General features: G+C 40.7%; 1 protein-coding gene across 1 annotated transcript in view; it reads right to left on the bottom strand.

Moving 5' to 3' along the window:
* Nucleotides 1-598: 598 nt before the first annotated feature.
* hhex (hematopoietically expressed homeobox) overlaps nucleotides 599-20,232 on the bottom strand; it is a 32,709-nt gene continuing 13,075 nt past the window's right edge. The window contains exon 2 of the mRNA XM_079660519.1: nucleotides 599-1,765. Within this exon, the coding sequence (XP_079516645.1) occupies nucleotides 917-1,417 (501 nt within the window). The 5' untranslated portion in view covers nucleotides 1,418-1,765 and the 3' untranslated portion in view covers nucleotides 599-916. The remainder of the gene's footprint in view (nucleotides 1,766-20,232) is intronic.

Genomic DNA, 20,232 nt, shown 5'->3' with positions numbered 1-20,232 from the left:
ATGCAAAAGAGTTACCAGTAATTTACTGTGAATGTACAATGTGTACTGTGAAAGTAATGCAAAATAGTTACCAGTAATTTACTGTGAATGTACAATGTGTACTTGAAAACACACACACACACACACACACACACACACACACACACACACACACACACACACACACACACACACACACACACACACACACACACACACACACACACACACACACACACACACACACACACACACACACACACACACACACACACACACACACACACACACATACAAAGCAGTGAAATAACAAGTGATTTAGAGCCGTTTAGTCACCGGCTGATTCGCTCCTCTGATGTTTCAGAACAATGGCAGTCAGGAAAAAGAGTCAAGGTTGCCATGCCCGCCCCCCTCCCTATCACCACCAACAGCAGACGGAATGGATAAGCCTGCTGCTGCTATTGTGGCCCCAAATATGTCTTTCACAATAACAAAGTGACTCATATGTGCGTGGTCAGGCAGAAGGCCTCATGCAGAACTCTGTTGGTTCCAAGAAGAGCTGAAGTCTTTCCCCCTGCAATGTGTTTATGTGGGCTGCCTGTAACCGTCTACAGTCGATATGCATGCATGACCAAGCGTGGTATATATGCAAAACGGTTTCGTTGACTCTGAAACGAGGCTTGCAAGACAGAAACGTTTTAAAGCAAAGGGTGAAACTATTGCCGAAATCAAGTTTGGTTTCTTTACAATATTAAAACAAGAAAAATGCAAGGATGACTTATGAACAGTGAGGATTTGTATGCAGTCTGATAACAGACGCACTGACTGATGTGTCATTAGGCCAACAGTGGAACTGACGAGCTTTGTCACAACAAAAACGTGATCTCTGCGGGTGGTTCTGTAAATGGCATTCCATTTAGAGTTCAAAGGCTTTATGTCATACACCAGACACAGTTATACATAAGTGATACATCATTAACGTATACACATAAGAAATAGTATGAATGCCCAAAATATAATCTATGACTTTTACGCACAACTCACCGAGAGGGTCGTGCCTCAGCAGCGCCTGTGCGTAGTCCCCCATGGAGCGGTGGTGCTGCTGCTGGTGGTGGTGGTGGTGGTGGTGGTGGAACGGGTAGATGGAGCCAGCAAAAGCCCCGGCGGATGCGTAGGTGAACGCAGCGGCGGCGTGGTGAGACAACGCCGGGTGGATCGGGGTGGGTTCATAAATCGGGGTCCTGTAGGGCGATATGAGACTGGTGAAGGAGGAGTTGGGCGACGGGAGGGTCGGTGTAGGCATGATTGGAGTGGAGCAGGAGGATGAGGAGGAAGATGGGGAGGTGGTGGAGGCAGTCCTCCCCAGGATGTCCTCGATGTAGAAGGGTGTCGGGTGGGCCGGCTGGATGGGAGTCGGTGCGTAAAGCGGGACGCTCATGGTGCTGCGCGCTGGAACCGAGTTAAAGGAAAGCTGCGTCCCTCTTTTCTCTCCCTAAAGCCTTCCTCTTTCTCAGAACAACTTCTTTATATCCTACTAAACATCCACTTTGACTCACAGTGTCTTCAGTCCACTGAAACGCGTAACAGAGAGTCTTCCAGGCAGGAGGAGACCGTTAGAGTGTGTTGGTGTCCATCAGGTTGCGGTGGTGTCTCGCTGGTGCTTGGTCCAACTGTTGGGGCTGTTATCTGGCTGCAGGCGGAGAAGGGAGGAGATAAGAGGACGGCCAACTTCCTGCAGGTGGCCAGCGGGCGTTTCTGATTGGCTCACTCGCGCCTCCAATGGAGCCTACAGTGATCAGATGACCCGAGAGAAGAGATAGCTGTACTTCAGGAGAATCAGAATCATGTGTTAACCAGATGTACTGAGTGATATAACCCTATAACGATGACTTGACAAATAGATTTTGGTTTTTTAAAGCCAAAAGTCGTTATTCACTACAACACTAAAGCCTAAATCTCATCACATTACTAGAAAGCGCAATAGCCACAATGGTTCGTGGTTATTGCGACCGATCTGGAAAGCAGAAATCGGGTGTCTTCAATGGAAAACAAGTCCAATATTTAAACATGTTTTTCTTTCAATTGACCGGAAATAAAAAAGACAAGTACGAAATTATGTAAAAGCTCGAAAAATAGCACCAAAGAAAATTAAATGTCTGCATTTAAAATCTTACCAAAGTAGCACAGAATTAACCCATTATAAGCACCCGAAGTGTCATACTGTCAGATTGTTATATATTTTCTGATTATTAATGAGTTGGTTTTAATTGTTGGATGAGGAGAGATCATTATGAGGTTATTGATGACCTGCTGTTTTGCCCATTTATTGTTAAGTTAAGTTGTTGGTCAAAATCTTCTCCAACTTCTCTGCTAAACCAAATCTGACACTCTTTACAGACATGCTACAGCTACAAGTTCATTTGGAGGCTCTTTTTAATGTGAATTTTGGTGATGCCTTCCTACATTCAGTAACATTAAGTAGCCTACAAACACAGGCCATTATATTTCCAACTTTGTCCATTTATTTAATGTGACTTCTAAATATCTTATTGTTTCAAACTAAACTAAATAACTGTTTTATTACATGTTTATTACATTATGATAGGTGGTCAGTTCATACTTTCTATTTCTGACCAATGATAGTAGGCTACTTTGAAATGTGTGAGTCTTTCATCACCGAACTATGAATGGAGTCAAATTCTGAATAAAGTACTAAATGCTGTATTTATAGATTTTTGGCCTGTAGCTAATCCAATTTATACAGGATTCCAATAATTCCAATAATACATTATCCTGTAAAAATATCCAGAATGAACCCTGCAGTAAACTCCCCAAGGACCAAACCCCCCAACTCTCACACAGATCCAACTGTCTCCTGCTGTCAGTGTTATATGGCCCTGGTTAACGTACGTTACATGGTTCTTTGACTAATCACACAGTTAGAGTGTTATCTCTAACAATGTAGTACAGACTAACTGCAATCCACATCCCTAACGGTGAGCTGTAGGAGAGTGATTAACTCACAATTCGAATGTTTGGAGCTTTCCTGTGAAATCCACCTATCAGGTGATATACTTATGATAATGGCTACAAATGCAAATCGCTTTAATGGCTCACTAGTGCATGTTTACCCCCTCGCACACGTTTCCGCAGGCCTAACAATAGGCCTAACTGATAACTTGTGTGTTCCACAGTTACACCACGGACAAAACACATGTTGCTTTTTTTACGACTTCATACGGTCACATGTCACGCTTCAGTGTTGGGAGGAAGTCCAGAGCTGCTCACTGATAAATCTCAATGGACCTCAATAGTTAGATTATCTGATTCGTCTTTAAAGCGCGCGCCGCTAACTGCCAACTTTCTAATGGCTGTAATTTAGATAAAGTGGACTCAGAGAGCAAACAGGGGTATTAGCAGCCTTGAAGACATGAAAGAAGAGAGCAAACGGCTAATATTTGGACTGAGACAATGATTGCAGCGCATTGATCCTGCCGGCGTCAGGCTCCTGTCCGGCAGAGACTGATCACTCCTCAGCCCCTCTGCTGCCGCCAGCTGGCGCCATGTCAGCCTATATATGTAACCATCAACAATCCAAATAAGTCTCACAGATAGGACGGAGTTTTCCACAGTCTCCTATATGAAAACACATCAGTATTATTTCTATGAACAAAAAAAAGTGGTAAGGAAATCACTTTCAATCACTTGGTAATGAAAAGTGGTGGGGACTTGGGGGCAGAGGTGGAAGAATTACTAAGATGGCTTTACAAAAGTAGCAATACCAAAGGGTAAAAAATGCTCTATCGCAACTAAAGGTCCTGAATCAAAATTATTATTTAAGTAAAAAATCCCAAAATTAGCATCAAGTTATACTTAAAGCAGCAAAAGTAAACGTAGGTACTCATTAGGCCTAAAGGCCCAATATGATATTGGGTTATGATCAGAGGAGGAGGAAGTACTCAGATAATTTTCTTTTGTAAAAGAAGTAATACATAATATCAAAATTCTCCATTACAAGGAAAGGGTTCTACATTCTGAAGTAGACGTACAGTATTATCAAGAGAAAATTCATTGAAAGTATCAAAAGCATGTGTGATATTTATTATATACATTATTAGATTGTTAAAATTGTTGCATCAAGCAGTGTTTTACTGTTGTACACAACGTTTTGTAATATATTATAAATAAATAGTTTTACTTTGTTGTACTGCTTGATGAATCATTATAAGGTTTATCAGATGTATTAATGCAACATCTTAAAGGTAACAAAGACTGTATAATAAATGGAGTTAAAGTGTTATTACATGGAAAGACTCAACAGTTGCCCCTTGCAATTGTTACATGTTTTAATCTGTTTTATTTGATAGATTGTTGAGTTATTGAATGCTTCTTATCTTTTGAAATTAATCTTGACCTTAATAGTCCTTTTCATACTAAGTCGATTTCATTAGTCTAAAAGTAATTGAAAATAATATACCATTTAATTCCACACTGTCCTGTCGCATGTGCAGACAACAAGCCTCCATTTTCTTGGAGATGGTTATTTTGCATATTTTCCGCTCGGGAGGATTTTCTGCCTATCCAAGGCTCTCTGTTTTCAGTAAGAAAATATGCAATTTATATCCATCGCTTTTCTTTGTATTTGATTAAAAAGAAAAACCTGGTTTGCTTACGGTGTTGGTAACATTAGCTATGTTAACATGCAGTTAGCTTAAAGGTCCCGTATTATACTGTTTTTCATCAATATGTTATAGGTCTCAGATATATACAAAACATGTCTCTGAAGTGTTTGGCTCCAAACACCAAACAGATCATTGCAGCATTACCCATAATCCCCTCTGTTTCAGCCCTGTTTCCAAAGTGCGGATTCTCTGTCTGTTACTTTAGATGAAAATAAGGAGCCCCTCCCCACGCCCCTCTGAGAAAGATTTGGTTAAAAAGAACTCAATGTTGCTCTAGGAGGAGATTCAGGTGACACGGTGTGTGTGTGTGTGTGTGTGTGTGTGTGTGTGTGTGTGTGTGTGTGTGTGTGTGTGTGGGGGTTACCTTGGTTGCTGATTGGCTAATGGTTACACAACCCAAAAAACATTAGGACATCATAAGGTGGCCAAAATCTGATCAGCTCATTTTCAGACAGGTTTTTATATAAATGGATCAGGACAAAAAGAGAGAGAATCTTTGTTCCTGAAACTTTCATAATCTCTTTCCACAGAGGGGACACATGTTGATGTAGAAGAGACATGAAGAAGAGGGGACACATGTTGATGTAGAAGAGACATGAAGAAGAGGGGACACGTGTTGATGTAGAAGAGACATGAAGAAGAGGGGACACATGTTGATGTAGAAGAGACATGGAGAAGAGGTGACACATGTTGATTTAGAAGAGACATGAAGAAGAGGGGACACATGTTGATGTAGAAGAGACATGAAGAAGAGGGGACACGTGTTGATGTAGAAGAGACATGAAGAAGAGGGGACACATGTTGATGTAGAAGAGACATGGAGAAGAGGGGACACATGTTGAAGTAGAAGAGACATGAAGAAGAGGGGACACATGTTGATGTAGAAGAGACATGAAGAAGAGGGGACACATATTGATGTAGAAGAGACATGAAGAAGAGGAGACACATGTTGATGTAGAAGAGACATTAAGAAGAGGGGACACATGGTGATGTAGAAGAGACATGAAGAAGAGGGGACACATGTTGATGTAGAAGAGACATGAAGAAGAGGGGACACATGTAGAAGAGACATGGAGAAGAGGGGACACATGTTGATGTAGAAGAGACATGAAGAAGAGGGGACACATATTGATGTAGAAGAGACATGAAGAAGAGGAGACACATGTTGATGTAGAAGAGACATGAAGAAGAGGGGACACATGGTGATGTAGAAGAGACATGAAGAAGAGGGGACACATGTTGATGTAGAAGAGACATGAAGAAGAGGGGACACATGTAGAAGAGACATGGAGAAGAGGTGACACATGTTGATGTAGAAGAGACATGGAGAAGGGGGGACACATGTTGATGTAGAAGAGACATGAAGAAGAGGGGACACATATTGATGTAGAAGAGACATGAAGAAGAGGAGACACATGTTGATGTAGAAGAGACATGAAGAAGAGGGGACACATGGTGATGTAGAAGAGACATGAAGAAGAGGGGACACATGTTGATGTAGAAGAGACATGAAGAAGAGGGGACACATGTAGAAGAGACATGGAGAAGAGGGGACACATGTTGATGTAGAAGAGACATGGAGAAGAGGGGACATATGTTGATGTAGAAGAGACATGGAGAAGAAGTGACACATGTTGATTTAGAAGAGACATGAAGAAGAGGGGACACATGTTGATGTAGAAGAGACATGAAGAAGAGGGGACACATATTGATGTAGAAGAGACATGAAGAAGAGGGGACACATGTTGATGTAGAGGAGACATGAAGAAGAGGGGACACATGTTGATGTAGAAGAGACATGAAGAAGAGGGGACACATGTTGATGTAGAAGAGACATGAAGAAGAGGGGACACATGTTGATGTAGAAGAGACATGAAGAAGAGGGGACACATGTTGATGTAGAAGAGACATGAAGAAGAGGGGACACATGTTGATGTAGAGGAGACATGAAGAAGAGGGGACACATGTTGATGTAGAAGAGACATGAAGAAGAGGGGACACATGTTGATGTAGAAGAGACATGAAGAAGAGGTGACACATGTTGATGTATAAAAGACAAGAAAAAGGGTAGTTTGCATAATGACCTTTAATTGAACTGTTTGGCGTATCTGCAATATAAGATAACTACTTCATGCATGCTCTGATGTTATATGAGTTATAAGTTCAGTGATTGTCTGGTTACATATCAGTATTTGACCAATGCTAAAGAGGCCCTACTATAATTCTGAATTGTCCCCTTCCTGTAGCGTGTTATACAGTTGCAAGAAAAAGTATGTGAACCCTTTGGAACTACCTGGATTTCTGCATAAATTGGTCATAAAATGTGTTCTGATCTTCATCTAAGTCACAACAATAGACAAACACAGTCTGCTTAAGCTAAAACCACACAAACAATTATATTTTTTTATTGAACACACCATGTAAACATTCACAGTGCAGGGTGGAAAAAGTATGTGAACCCTTGGATTAAATAACTGGTTGACCCTCCTTTGGCAGCAATAACCTCAACCAAACGTTTCCTATAGTTGCATATCAGACCTGCACAACGGTCAGGAGGAATTTTGGACCATTCCTCTTTACAAAACTGTTTCAGTTCAGCAATATTCTTGGGATGTCTGGTGTGAATCGCTCTCTTAAGGTCATGCCACAGCATTTCAATTGGGTTGAGGTCAGGACTCTGACTGGGCCACTCCAGAAGGCGTATTTTCTTTCTGTTGTTGATTTACTTCTGTGCTTTGGGTCGTTGTCCTGTTGCATCACACTTCTTCTGTTGAGCTTCAATTGATGGACAGATGGCCTTAAGTTCTCCGGCTAAATGTCTTGATAAACTTGAGAATGCATTTTTCCGTCGATGATGGCAATCTGTCCAGGCCCTGAGGCAGCAAAGCAGCCCCAAACCATGATGCTCCCTCCACCATACTTCACAGTTGGGATGAGGTTTTGATGTTGGTGTGCTGTGCCTTTTTTTCTCCACGCATAGCGTTGTGTGTTCCTTCCAAACAACTCAACTTGGTTTAATCTGTCCACAGAATATTTTGCCAGTAGTGCTGTGGAACATCCAGGTGCTCTTTTGCAAACTTCAAACTTACAGCAGTGGCTTCCTCCATTTTATGACCAACTTATGCAGAAATCCAGGTAATTCCAAAGGGTTCACTTTTTCTTGCAACTGTGTGTCTTTGTGCATGTAAATGGTCTGCAAAGGCTAACATCCCTGTTCCCTCCAGAGGGAGTTTCTCTCCCTCTTTTTCGGTCCTGTTTTTGAGCATAAAGACACTGATAGCTCTCTTCCGGTAAAGCTCTCTCCCTGGAGAGCTGTTTTTGCTATCTGTAAGGTTCTCTCAAACTTGGGAAATATCTCTCGAATTTCTTTGTTGAATGCGGAGTGAATTTCTTTGTTGAATGAGCGGAATGAATTGTTGATCTGTGTTGAAAGTTTAGTACCCTGCCACCTGTGAGGAAAGGTCCTCCGAATTCATGCGTGACTAGTTGAAGTATACGAATGCGGAAATTAGCGGAATGAATTGATGTGTGTTGAAAGTTTAGTATGTGCTTTTTATTATCACCGGTCATTTATGACGAGATGCCTCTAAATTCTGTCGGACGATTTTAAATGTCACAACTGAATTGGGCAGTTGAAGTCACAATTTAGTGTAATAAATGTGAAACTGTGAATTGAGGTTTCATATTAGAACATGACCACAGCATGATGTGTTTTGTAGGATTGTCATGTTGTAACGAGAGAAGGTAGAAACCCTGTATAAGTGTGGACCAATTTTTCTTCAAATAAACTGATCCCACCTTTTGGATTGGGACAACTTAAAATACATCTGCGCTCTCCTCTCCTGCTTCAAAGGTAAGATTGCACCCTGCCACACTCACACTTTGGTAGGGCCACACCTCATTACTGATATCAAAATCCTTCCGGATCGATTAAACAGATTTAGCGGGTCGTCTGAATTGAAACAGCAGTTAGTTGAACCTGGTTCTTCAGGAGTTGATAGAGGTGAGATCTTGCTGACGTTGGTGGATCTGAGCCAAGCAGTACATTTACATAGACTCAATAACTTCTGTTAGGTCAATTAGTAGGTCTGAGTAATTTGCCGGAATAAATTATCAGCCCTCCCGACTCCCAAGAGTTCTTACCAAATGTAAACATGTGTTTTTAATCTTGTCAGTGTTGTAATATTGGGACAGAACTAAACATGTGAAATCAGGTGGAAAATCTAAACATGCATGTGAAATCATGTTGAAAAAGGGATTTTTATCAGGTCAATTAGTAGGTCTGAGTAATTTGCCGGAATAAATTATCAGCCCTCCCGACTCCCAAGAGTTCTTACCAAATGTAAACATGTGTTTTTAATCTTGTCAGTGTTGTAATATTGGGACAGAACTAAACATGTGAAATCAGGTGGAAAATCTAAACATGCATGTGAAATCATGTTGAAAAAGGGATTTTTATCTCTCGGTGACAGCAACGGGCTAATGTTACCGCTGCTAAAGTTATATTCTTGGCTCCAGATGCAAACCGAACACCACAGAAAACTGCCGCCTGCGTTGCCTTTCATTTTAAACAGCAAGAATACCACGGGGAATCCCACAGTTCCAGACAGCTAAATGTCTACCTTTTCTGTGGAACTACAGTTAACGATTTCCCTTTATCGTTGCAGATACTGTGGTTGTTGACGATTTAGGTCTAGTTTGCGCAAATAACGCTTAGCTACAACATAAAGGAGGGACTGAAGGCACCAAGAAAAACAAGTTTCATTCATGAAAAAAAAAGAGAAATGCAAATGCTTGTAAAAAAAATTGTTTTGCATGTAACGTTAGCAGCGGTTCTGCATTCACAACCACAATGTTCTGAAGAAGTGGGAAGAAAACACTGTTATCGTGGCTCAGCAAGCAAAACAAAATTCTTAAGATCTGTATCAAACAATGAGTTAGATAATGTCACTGCTCAACTTGAATGCTAAGTATTAACTTATATAAATATTATAAGACAAATGTGAATGGAAAAATACTTATACCTATGTTGTAAATGTATTATCTTTTCGATTTACACACGGCATCTATTGCACGTCTGTCCGTCCTGGGAGAGGGATCCCTCCTCTGTTGCTCTCCCTGAGGTTTCTCCCATTTTCCCCTTTAAACTGTGGGTTTTCTCTGGAAGTTTTTCCTTGTACGATGTGAGGGCCTAAGGACAGAGGGTGTCGTATTGTCATACTGATATTCTGTACAAACTGTGAAGTCCACTGAGACAAATGTAACATTTGTGATATTGGGCTATATAAATAAACATTGATTGATTGATTGATTGATTGATTGATTGATTTATACCTGTACAGGGTAAACATAACAGGTATAGTACTTGTGTAAAGTTTGTGGTAAAACTACCTGCATTTCGTGTTGGCTTGGTTATATCTCAGACAGTGTTTTGTTTATGCAGTGGACTGCATTATCAAAAAACTGTATTATTCTAAGACATTGTATAGGGATTTATGTTCTATGTTTTGTTGTACAAATAATGATAGTTCAATCAAGCAACCATATCTCTGCTTTCTTCTTAAGTTATTGCAATTCATTCCATAAACCTTATTATCCCCTCTTATTTAATTACATTCGTTCATCATAGAAATATCATAATTAAAATATTCCAGCAGTGAGAATAAATAAGTAAATAAATAAAATGATTATACTTGAACATTTATTACATGTCTGTCAGTCTGGTCCTACCATCTTAATCTGTAGGTTGTGGCATATAGTAACAATAAGGTACTTCATAAGAAAAATACTTAAAATGATCACAAATGAGTTTGTCGTGATCTGATTTGAGTTGTTCTGTGTTGAAATAAGTTATTAGTTGTTGGATAATATCAAGTTTTTTCAACACTTTTTTTTCTAATTTATGCTAATTCTAAAGTGATGTTTTTCCATGATTCTCATGATGTTAGTGTGATGCCTAACATAACCTTACTCTTTGAGGACGTCATGTTTGTTTCGCTGGTCACGTCCTGGTCACGTCCTGGTCACGTCCTTACTCTTCATCTTTTGAACAGAATATTAGGAGTTCTATTCAGTTTATTCCGCTCATTATGACATTCCCTGGCCTAAACTATGAGTGACACTGATCTGAGGTTTTGTTTGATTTATAGTGCATTGCTTTATGTAATCAAAGATGATAGATGACCATGCCCCAAGGTGTTTGTAAACACTACTTTACTACTGTTTGATTTTTTCCCTACTCTTTGTTGTTTTTCCAGTTCATGTGGAAGTGTAAAGACGGGGGTGCTTAAGTGTCTAGGCGAACAGAACTTCTTGAACATCACAGACTAGAAGAGAACTAGAGGGCTAGTTTTGTTCATCAGGTGCTCCGTAAGATACCAAGATGCATCATCTATACAGAGAAGATTTGAGTCAAGATTTATTGGAATTCCACCAGTTTTACTGTCAATGCGTCCCTTGAAATGTATCATAGTATCAATCACTGCTTATTTAATTTCAGGTTGGCATATCAGGACGCATATGATCGGCTAAAATCCTGAGGGGGCGATGGGAAAACTCCCAGCCACTCACCACAGAGACTGCTGACCTCCACAATATCATTGATGGCAAAGTGGTGGATTGAAAGGTGAATGTGTAAGATGCATTGAAAATCAGACAGGACAGGAGCACTGTTCTTTTCATCGCTTCCTGAGGGATTTCATGCTTCCATCTCCAATAAGGTGGTGAAGTTCAGGACTAAAAGAGTGAAGGTCAATGGAAAGATCATATATGACCTTGAGGCTTTGTTTGCTCAGCTACTGGTGGGGGGCAAAAGATGAATGGAGCTCTCTGCCCTCTTTGACTACGAGCTCAGACAGACATCATCATTGATGTTAAAAAGTGAAGAAGTCGTTGTCGTCCAGCGTCTTGGAATGGTCTCACCTTAAGGCCCAGATACACCGGCCCGAAATCGGCAGTAAATGGGAGTCGGGCCGAACATGAGCGTGGGCACGCCCTATTCGGAGTGGTGTGCGCCGCACCGTCGGGTCTTTTCTGCCGACCTGACGCCTTTTTTTCTCATGTTGAATCGGCGTCGGGAGCACCACCGGAAGTCGGACAAAGGGATAACACTGATTGGCTGTTCAGCTAGCGAATCAGTGCATGAGAAGCGTTAACGGAAGTGAGGGAGGTAAATAAATGATTTAAAATGGAAGATGGAACACACACGGACGGCTATTTCACCTCATCGGTTTATAGAGCTTCTGTTCGTTCATGTTTTCAATGGACGAGAGTGAAAATGGAAAGAAAAACGCTATTTGTTGTTTGTTTATATCACGGAGTCTGTTCTTCTTCTCTGTCTTCCGGTTGTTGCCTCTTTTGAATGATGAATACACACTACCGCCGCCTGCTGGTAAGGAGAGTTATTGCCACTCACGCATACGCAGTTCATACGTGCTCGGCTCGGATTTGCGGTGTGTTCCAGTGCGCGGAGTAAGCAAATACGCAGGAGAGACGTCCAGCGACGCAACAGTCGGTGTCTGCGACTTCTCAGGTCACTGGCCGGTGTATCTGGGCCTTTAAGCCCTTAAGCACTTAATCATCGCCCATCCAGGATTTGGGCCCGCAGTTTTAATCAGGGCTGAATACAGGGTCGGCTCCAGAACAAACCGAATGGGGGGGGCAATCATTTACCACTGGGGGGCACACACATGCTGTAAAGTCTCTTGTCTCTCACACACACAGCACTGCACGCTTCATTAAGTCAAGTGTCTCTCTCTCTCTCTCTCTCACACACACACACACACACACACACACACACACACACACACACACACACACACACACACACACACACACACACACACACACACACACACACACACACACACACACACACACACACACACACACACACACACACACACACACACACACACACACACACACACACACACACACACACACACACACACACACACACCTGAAAGTGTGTTATGTAGCACCCTCTGTTGTTGTTACCTATTTCCGCCAGCGGGTCATATTGACCCCTCCCCCTTTCAGATAAACATGACGTGTTGCTATAGCAACGCCCAGCGCCATATAGATAGAAGAGTTACGACAGCGGAAGTCCAAAAACGGTTATCGTCACGTGGTTCATGCAGACGAGGATCGTTCCCCGGAAGTTCATGGCGGGCAATGTGAATGCATTGATAACAGGAGATAGAACTACGATTTTTGGTAATTATTAGTGAATAAAGGTTTTGATTTACAATATTTATACAACAAATCGATATGTGTATGTATTTACATCAATATGTTTTAAAAAATAAAATAGAATTTGCTAATATTAATTGATAATATTAGGATTAGTGTGAACAACTAGTTTACATGTTAGGCTAACAGTGCCTTGGTTAAGGAGCCTGTTGCGGTTTATTTATAGCTTTGAATTCTTTAAAACCAATATTATCTTCTTAAACTTGTATGTTAGTCAGGAGCATCACTTTCTAATGTTTATTGATATATTTAGAGGGAGGGGATCTAAAGGAATGCTTCAAAATTCAGATTAGATTCATTTCTACCATTTTCTTAAATTGATGGTAGTTTCAGTAATCCCATGGTAATTGAGGACACAAGTTATCTAAATGACTAATGTCATCTTTATGGCTTTCAGAAAGGACACGAGACCGACAGGTGACTATAAAAGGACTAGCAGCAGCAGCAGCAGCAGCATGATGATGATGATTAGTGCTGTGTACCTGGACTCACATTCAGGTTCAGGTCCGGACTCAAGTCCAGAGGTTCAGGTTCAGGTCCGGACTTGTGTCAAGTTGTGTGAGTAACTAAAGTGAACTTATTGTGAGCTAATTATCAATTGAAAATAAACTCATAATCAACTCAAATTCAAACTCGTCAGGTTTATTGTGCCCCCTTCCAACTTGTGTCTACACCATGTCTTTTCTAGAACTCTACATGTGTTACTAACTACACAACACAACTACATACATAGTGATGTACATACAAGACTCAATATGCAAGAGTAAAAGTCTATGTGTTCTTGTTCAAGAACAACAGCATATTGACATTGTCTGGGTGAAGTGTTGCTCTTTCGGCAGACACTATATCACCATACATACAAAGGAGTTAGCTTAGCAACACTACCAAATATGGCAGCCAGCATCCCACGCTGTCAGTGTCCACTATGTCTAAGCCAGTTTCCCTTGACGTCACACAGATCTCGCGAGCAGTTGCGATATTTTGCGAGACTTCGTGAGCTCAGTAATGGCCGCCATATCAGAAGCCAAAACAATGTTTTTCGTCTTTTCTCAGCGCAAATTTCTCGATCTATGGAAGGTTTTAGATGGTTTAGAACACAAAGGAGAATATACGTAAGTACCGGTTCCTGACGTTCCGGTTTTAACCGGATTTGAACCGAAACTTTTTACGAGTCCAGTACCGGTTCGGCGTACCGGTACGCAGCACTAATGATGATGATGTTAAATGTGTTATTTTAGGAATATCCATTGCAAATACATGGAATTCAATAAACATTGAATAGCATATCATGCAGTTTGTCTGTGCCTTTTCCTCCGTGTTGTCCTGGTTTGCTGTGCTGCCACCATGGTTTGCTGTGCTGCCTGGGGATGCTCAAATCCCCACTGACACAGAGCGGAGGAAAAAATGGCTGGCTCAAGTCAGCAGTAGCAATTTCACGACCAACAGCAAAAAATATGTGAGGATATTATATACAAACACTACATTTGCACTTTTTCACAAAACGAAAACTACACCATTGGGAAAGCTTAATGTTTTGTTTAATACAAAAAAACAGGGAAAGGCTTGAAAAACACTGAGAGTTGAGACTCAGGGTGCAGGGTGAGGGTCTCAATGCAGGTATTCAGGCTCCATTGAATCCCCCTCTGGTTCTTGTGCTGAAAGAGGGAGTAACAGACAGGAGAAAGGGTTATACACACCTATATAGCACACCTATTGGATGGGAAATTGCCTTGGGGAGATAAGGTGTGGTCTTTGTTCCCAACTGAAGTTATGGAACTTTATTATTTGTGAGTTTAACAAAGTATGACAAATGGCATCAGTAACAGATGTGAAATGAATTTCTATAAAGTTGTCTCACATTCTTGGTAATATTTTATAAACAGTATGTAATGAGTATAACATGTCCAGTAAGTATAAAGTGTTTCCTAATACTGTGTATTCAACCACTATGGTATAGTGTATGCTAGGGTGACCAAACGTCCTCTTTTGCCCGGACATGTCCTCTTTTCACGCCCTGTCCGGGTTGTCCGGGGGGGGTTTATAAATTCATGAAAATGTCCGGGTTTCGCGGACCGTTTGCATGTACTTAAATTGACTGGCGCATTGCACAGAATACTACGGTACTCTGTTGCGTGTGTGACGTAATCCCTGAGTGTGAAGCTTTGTGGGCGGCTCTACAACTACGCTGACACACAACAGAGGAAGGGGACAGAGCGGACCGCAGCTCAGATTCACAATGCCAAAGCGCAAATGTACTTTTACAGATGAATTGCAGAAGAAATTCCAAATGTACCGACCCGGTCGGAACAAATGGGAGGCGGAGTGCACCGTGTGCAAAGCTTGCACATACGTGTGTGTGTCCAATAAAGGTGCAGGCGATCTTAAAGCGCACATGGACACAGACAAACATTGGAAAGCTGTGCAAGGTGAGAGTTTGTCGGCAAAGTTGACAGACTTCTTTGTTAGACCAGGCAAAACAGAGGATGCTGTAAATGCAGCGGAGGGTGCGTTTGCATTTCACACTGTGAAACATCACAACAGCTACAGATCTATGGATTGCACAAGTGCCTTGCTAAAAAAAGCATTTCCAGACTCTGACACTGCCAAAAAATTCAGTAGTGCACGCACTAAAACCGAAGCCATTGTCAATGGTGTTATAGCGCCCCACTCGACAGATGTCGCACATGAAGCACTCAAAGAAATCCAGTACTGTGGTGTTTCTACAGACGGGAGTAACCACGGAGCAGTGAAAATATTCCCAATCATAATCCAGTACTTTGACTGGAAGAGGGGTGGCATGCAAACAAAATTAATCGAGGTTAAAGACACACCAAATGAGACAGCAGAAACCATTGCACAATATCTCATTGAAACATTGGCAAAAAACAATTTGTCTGAAAAATGCATTGCATTTACTGGCGACAATTGCAACACAAACTTTGGAGGAATCCGACGTGATGAAGGGGAAAAGAATGTATTTGCCAATTTGAAGAGGTTGCTGCAGAAGAACACTCTGATCGGTGTGGGTTGCCCAGCACACATATTGAATAATTGTGTTCATCATGGGGCAGAAACAATAGATATTGACCTTGAGAATATCATGTTCAAAATCTACCAGTACTTCCACATTTACACTGTGCGCACTGAGAGCCTGAAGGAGTACTGTGATTTTGTTGACATTGAATACAGAAGGATGCTTTCTCACAGCAAGACAAGGTGGCTGTCATTGTTCCCAGGCATTGAGAGGATGATACAGATGTTTCCAGCCTTAAAGGCATTCTTTCGGTCTCAGCAAAAACCACCCATAGTGATCAAGAAGTTTTTTGAAAACGAATTCAGTGAGATCTACCTCTGGCACATGCACTCACTCATGTCTGCGTTCCACACCCACATTCAAGACATGGAAAAGGAGAAGAACTCCATTATGGAGGTAAAGAAAATAATGAACAGCATCCACACCATTCTTCTTGAACGCAAGAGCAACAACTTCATGTCCCTTAAAGTTAAGGGACTACTGGCACAAAAGCGTAGTGATGGACTTGGTAAGGAATATGACCAGTTCTGTGCTGATGTGCAAGGCCTGTACAGTAAATGTCTGGAGTATCTGGAGAAGTGGATGACTCCCATGGAAGAGTTCTCCACATTCACGTGGATGGATCTGAGGAGCCACCAGAGTGGAATGATGTGGAGGCCTGCATCAAGTTCCTAGGAGAGAAGGGGGTGGTAATTGATGATGTCAAGTGTTTTGACCAGGTCACCAATCTGAAGAGATTCACAGAAAGGTTCAACCGTGATGAGGAGTTCAGTGGCCTGCAGGTGCACCAGAAGTGGACCAAATATTTTGAGAAGGCCAAAAGCATTGCATGTTACTCAGAACTACTGAAGATTGCACAGTTTGTCTTTGCACTTTCCTCTCACAATGCAAATGTTGAGAGGGTTTTCTCACTGATGCAGAGCCAGTGGACCAAGGAGAGGAACCAGCTGTCTGTTGAGTCACTGAAGGGGATTCTATTTGTGCAATACAATTTGAAAGACATGTCTTGCAAAGACTTTCATGCTTATTTGTTGAGCAACCGAAAACTGCTTGGAAAGATCAGCTCCACAGCAAAATATCGATGGGCAGACAAGGAGGATGAAGAAGAAAAGCAGGATGAAGAAGATTGAAGTATGCAGCTATGCAGAGAGAGAAAGCTATGTAGCTGTGGGAGAGAAACTTTTAACTTTTAATTTTAAATTGGGACCCTAGAAAACAGTTTGAAGCTAGAAATATGTGAAAAGTTGTCGTTTCACTGTGGTTGTTTACAATGACAGGGCCTGGAATTGTGTTTACAAACATTTAAAGTAGGCTTATATTTGGTTCATGGTGCCTTAAAATGTGTTTGGTTTGATTTAGGTAATCAAATGTTATGTTATGTTCACTAATGGCAATTATGCAAATGTGAAATCCAAAACTGCATAGTGCACTTTTAAAATAATTAGATTAGTATCTTTGTGAGGTTACTGTTTTATTGTTTACATTGACAAGATACAAAGAGATTATTTGTTAAAGCTGGATTTTCTATTTTCTACTATTTCATATATTTTGTTATTTATTTTTTGTCTAGTAAGACTTGAAAAGAGAGCTATTATTTTGTTACAGGATGATGTTTAAGTTATTCTTGTGCATTTGAGATTTGTCAGAGATAATTCTAGGCATAATAAAGCATGTTGATTGTTGAGTAACCTTGGTTTGGTGTGTCTTTGGTTATAGAGAGATATTATTGTGTTATATACAGTAAAATAATATAAATAATAATTGTATATCCATACAGAGGAGGCATACTTTAAAACAATAAGGCATCTTTGAGTAAACGTTGAGTATCATTAAGTATCTCGAGGCTGGGGGCAGCATGTCCTCTTTTTTGGAAATCAAAATATGGTCACCCTAGTGTATGCCGGTGTTACAGTATAAGTTGAGTCATGACAACTGGCGACATTCTATTATTTTTGTCATAGGAATCCGGGGCGTGTACATTGAGGACCCATTGTTGACTTACCAGGAAAGAAACATCGTTTGTCGTTTACGTTCATCTTTTGCTATATCTGCCTTCCTAAGATCACTTTGCTGCACATTCAGTACTCGTATGTGAGGTTGTGGGTGAGAGTCCGATATCGTGACGCTTACAGGGAGGTATCGAACATTACAAAGTAGGTGACTGTGTGGATGCCTGTTCAAAACATTGCAAACTTCAATAAATCATTTAAATTATATATTTGTGTCCGACTTTCATTTGTTCATCGTTCTTAATGTGATGTATAGTAGCTTTGATAGCTGTCCATACCTTCAGACAGTCTAAAAGTAAAACACAAGTTGTTTATTCACAGCCCGAACGCTCATCGAGATGACTGGATCAGTCATGAAACTTGTGATCAGCTCCGATTAAATTGTGATATCAATTCTGTAGCTAACCTCCAGGGAGCACGTTTATTTTATGAAATACCTGTATCCCTTTCATCACAACAAGACTACACTGTGCAGGAAAAACAATTACATACATGACAATAACCTTGATGCATGGGAATTAAACACACAAACTCTCTTCCGTGGCTATACTGATATGTCACAGTAACGGTAAACAACAGAAAAGTAAGTCCAGCGGGGCACAAGTTGAATACATATAATACGGTAGTTCTATTATGCCTTTAAGCCTATACGTTTAACCCATAAGAACCCGGACCCATTTCTACTTTTGGGGAAATTAAGGGGAACGTCATTTAGACTAAATAGACACATTTCTGACAAGTAACCTCCCTAGTGTCAAATATCTGGGCTTTAATGGTAAAGTAACTCTTATTTATAACTTAATTAACAAGGAGGATGTTTTGGTTTGCATTTGTTTGAACATACTATGAATTGAAGAATAAAGCATATGTTAACTAAATATAATTGAATCAGCTAAATTAACTGACCAGACCATAATCATATTTCTAATTGTGCATATATGTCACTCCGGGTTTACTGTGAATGTTTAGGGTTAAAGTCCCGATGTGACACCATGTGTCACAGCAATATTTATGGCATTTGTTTCATATCAATTTCATCAAGAAATGTTTCCACAACAGGTTAAATGTAATCAGAATCAGAATACCTTTATTCGTCCCACAGAGGGGACATTTACATTTGTTACAGCAGAAAAGAGCCGAAGACAGCTTAATGTTTAACAAATGACATGTCATGTAAGCATTTTTATTCTTAAATGGCTTGAATATTAACTTTAGCAACAAAAAACCTTTCCAAATCTAGCTAGTTCTGTCACATGTTTTAGCCTGACACATGGACATCTTGGACATGTTGTTATGGGAAGACAAAAGCAAATGAAAAGGACCATGACCCCAGACTGTTCAGTGTGTGTCACTTTGGGACTTCATGAGATAAAAAAGGCTAAAGCTGTATAAGGAACTTTCCAGAACATTTAAATTTCATGTGACACCCGTGTCTAAGCAATTCTGTCTGCCTTCCGTGTTCCTGTTGTTATTTACTTCCTCTCTGCCTTCTTCTGATGATTTATCTGTTAGTTTGTGTGTTTAATTCCCATGCATCAAGGTTATTTTCACGTATGTAATTGTTTTTCCTGCACAGTGTAGTCTTGTTGTGATGAGATGGATACAGGTATTTCATAAAATAAACGTGCTCCCTGGAGGTTAGCTACAGAATTGATATCACAATTTAATCGGAGCTGATCACAAGTTGTCATGACTGATCCAGTCATCTCGATGAGCGTTCGGGCTGTGAATAAACAACTTGTGTTTTACTTTTAGGCTGTCTGAAGGTATGGACAGCTATCAAAGCTACTATACATCACATTAAGAACGATGAACAAATGAAAGTCGGACACAAATATATAATTTAAATGATTTATTGAAGTTTGCAATGTTTTGAACAGGCATCCACACAGTCACCTACTTTGTAATGTTCGATACCTCCCTGTAAGCGTCACGATATCGGACTCTCACCCACAACCTCACATACGAGTACTGAATGTGCAGCAAAGTGATCTTAGGAAGGCAGATATAGCAAAAGATGAACGTAAACGACAAACGATGTTTCTTTCCTGGTAAGTCAACAATGGGTCCTCAATGTACACGCCCCGGATTCCTATGACGAAAATAATAGAATGTCGCCAGCTGTCATGACTCAATTTATACTGTAACACCGGTACTATGGTATGGTATCCTAGCTTAATCTGTTATCTGTAAACGTTCCCTAAATCTACTAATTTAGGGATAATCCACTGGCATCCTTTAATACACATGTTAATTTGAATCAGATGTACTGATA

Source organism: Notothenia rossii (genome assembly GCF_949606895.1).
Source record: "Notothenia rossii genome assembly, chromosome: 11".
Classification (NCBI taxonomy): domain Eukaryota; kingdom Metazoa; phylum Chordata; class Actinopteri; order Perciformes; family Nototheniidae; genus Notothenia; species Notothenia rossii.
Note: the sequence above shows the minus strand (reverse complement) of the source record. Positions and strands in the feature narration are given on the sequence as shown.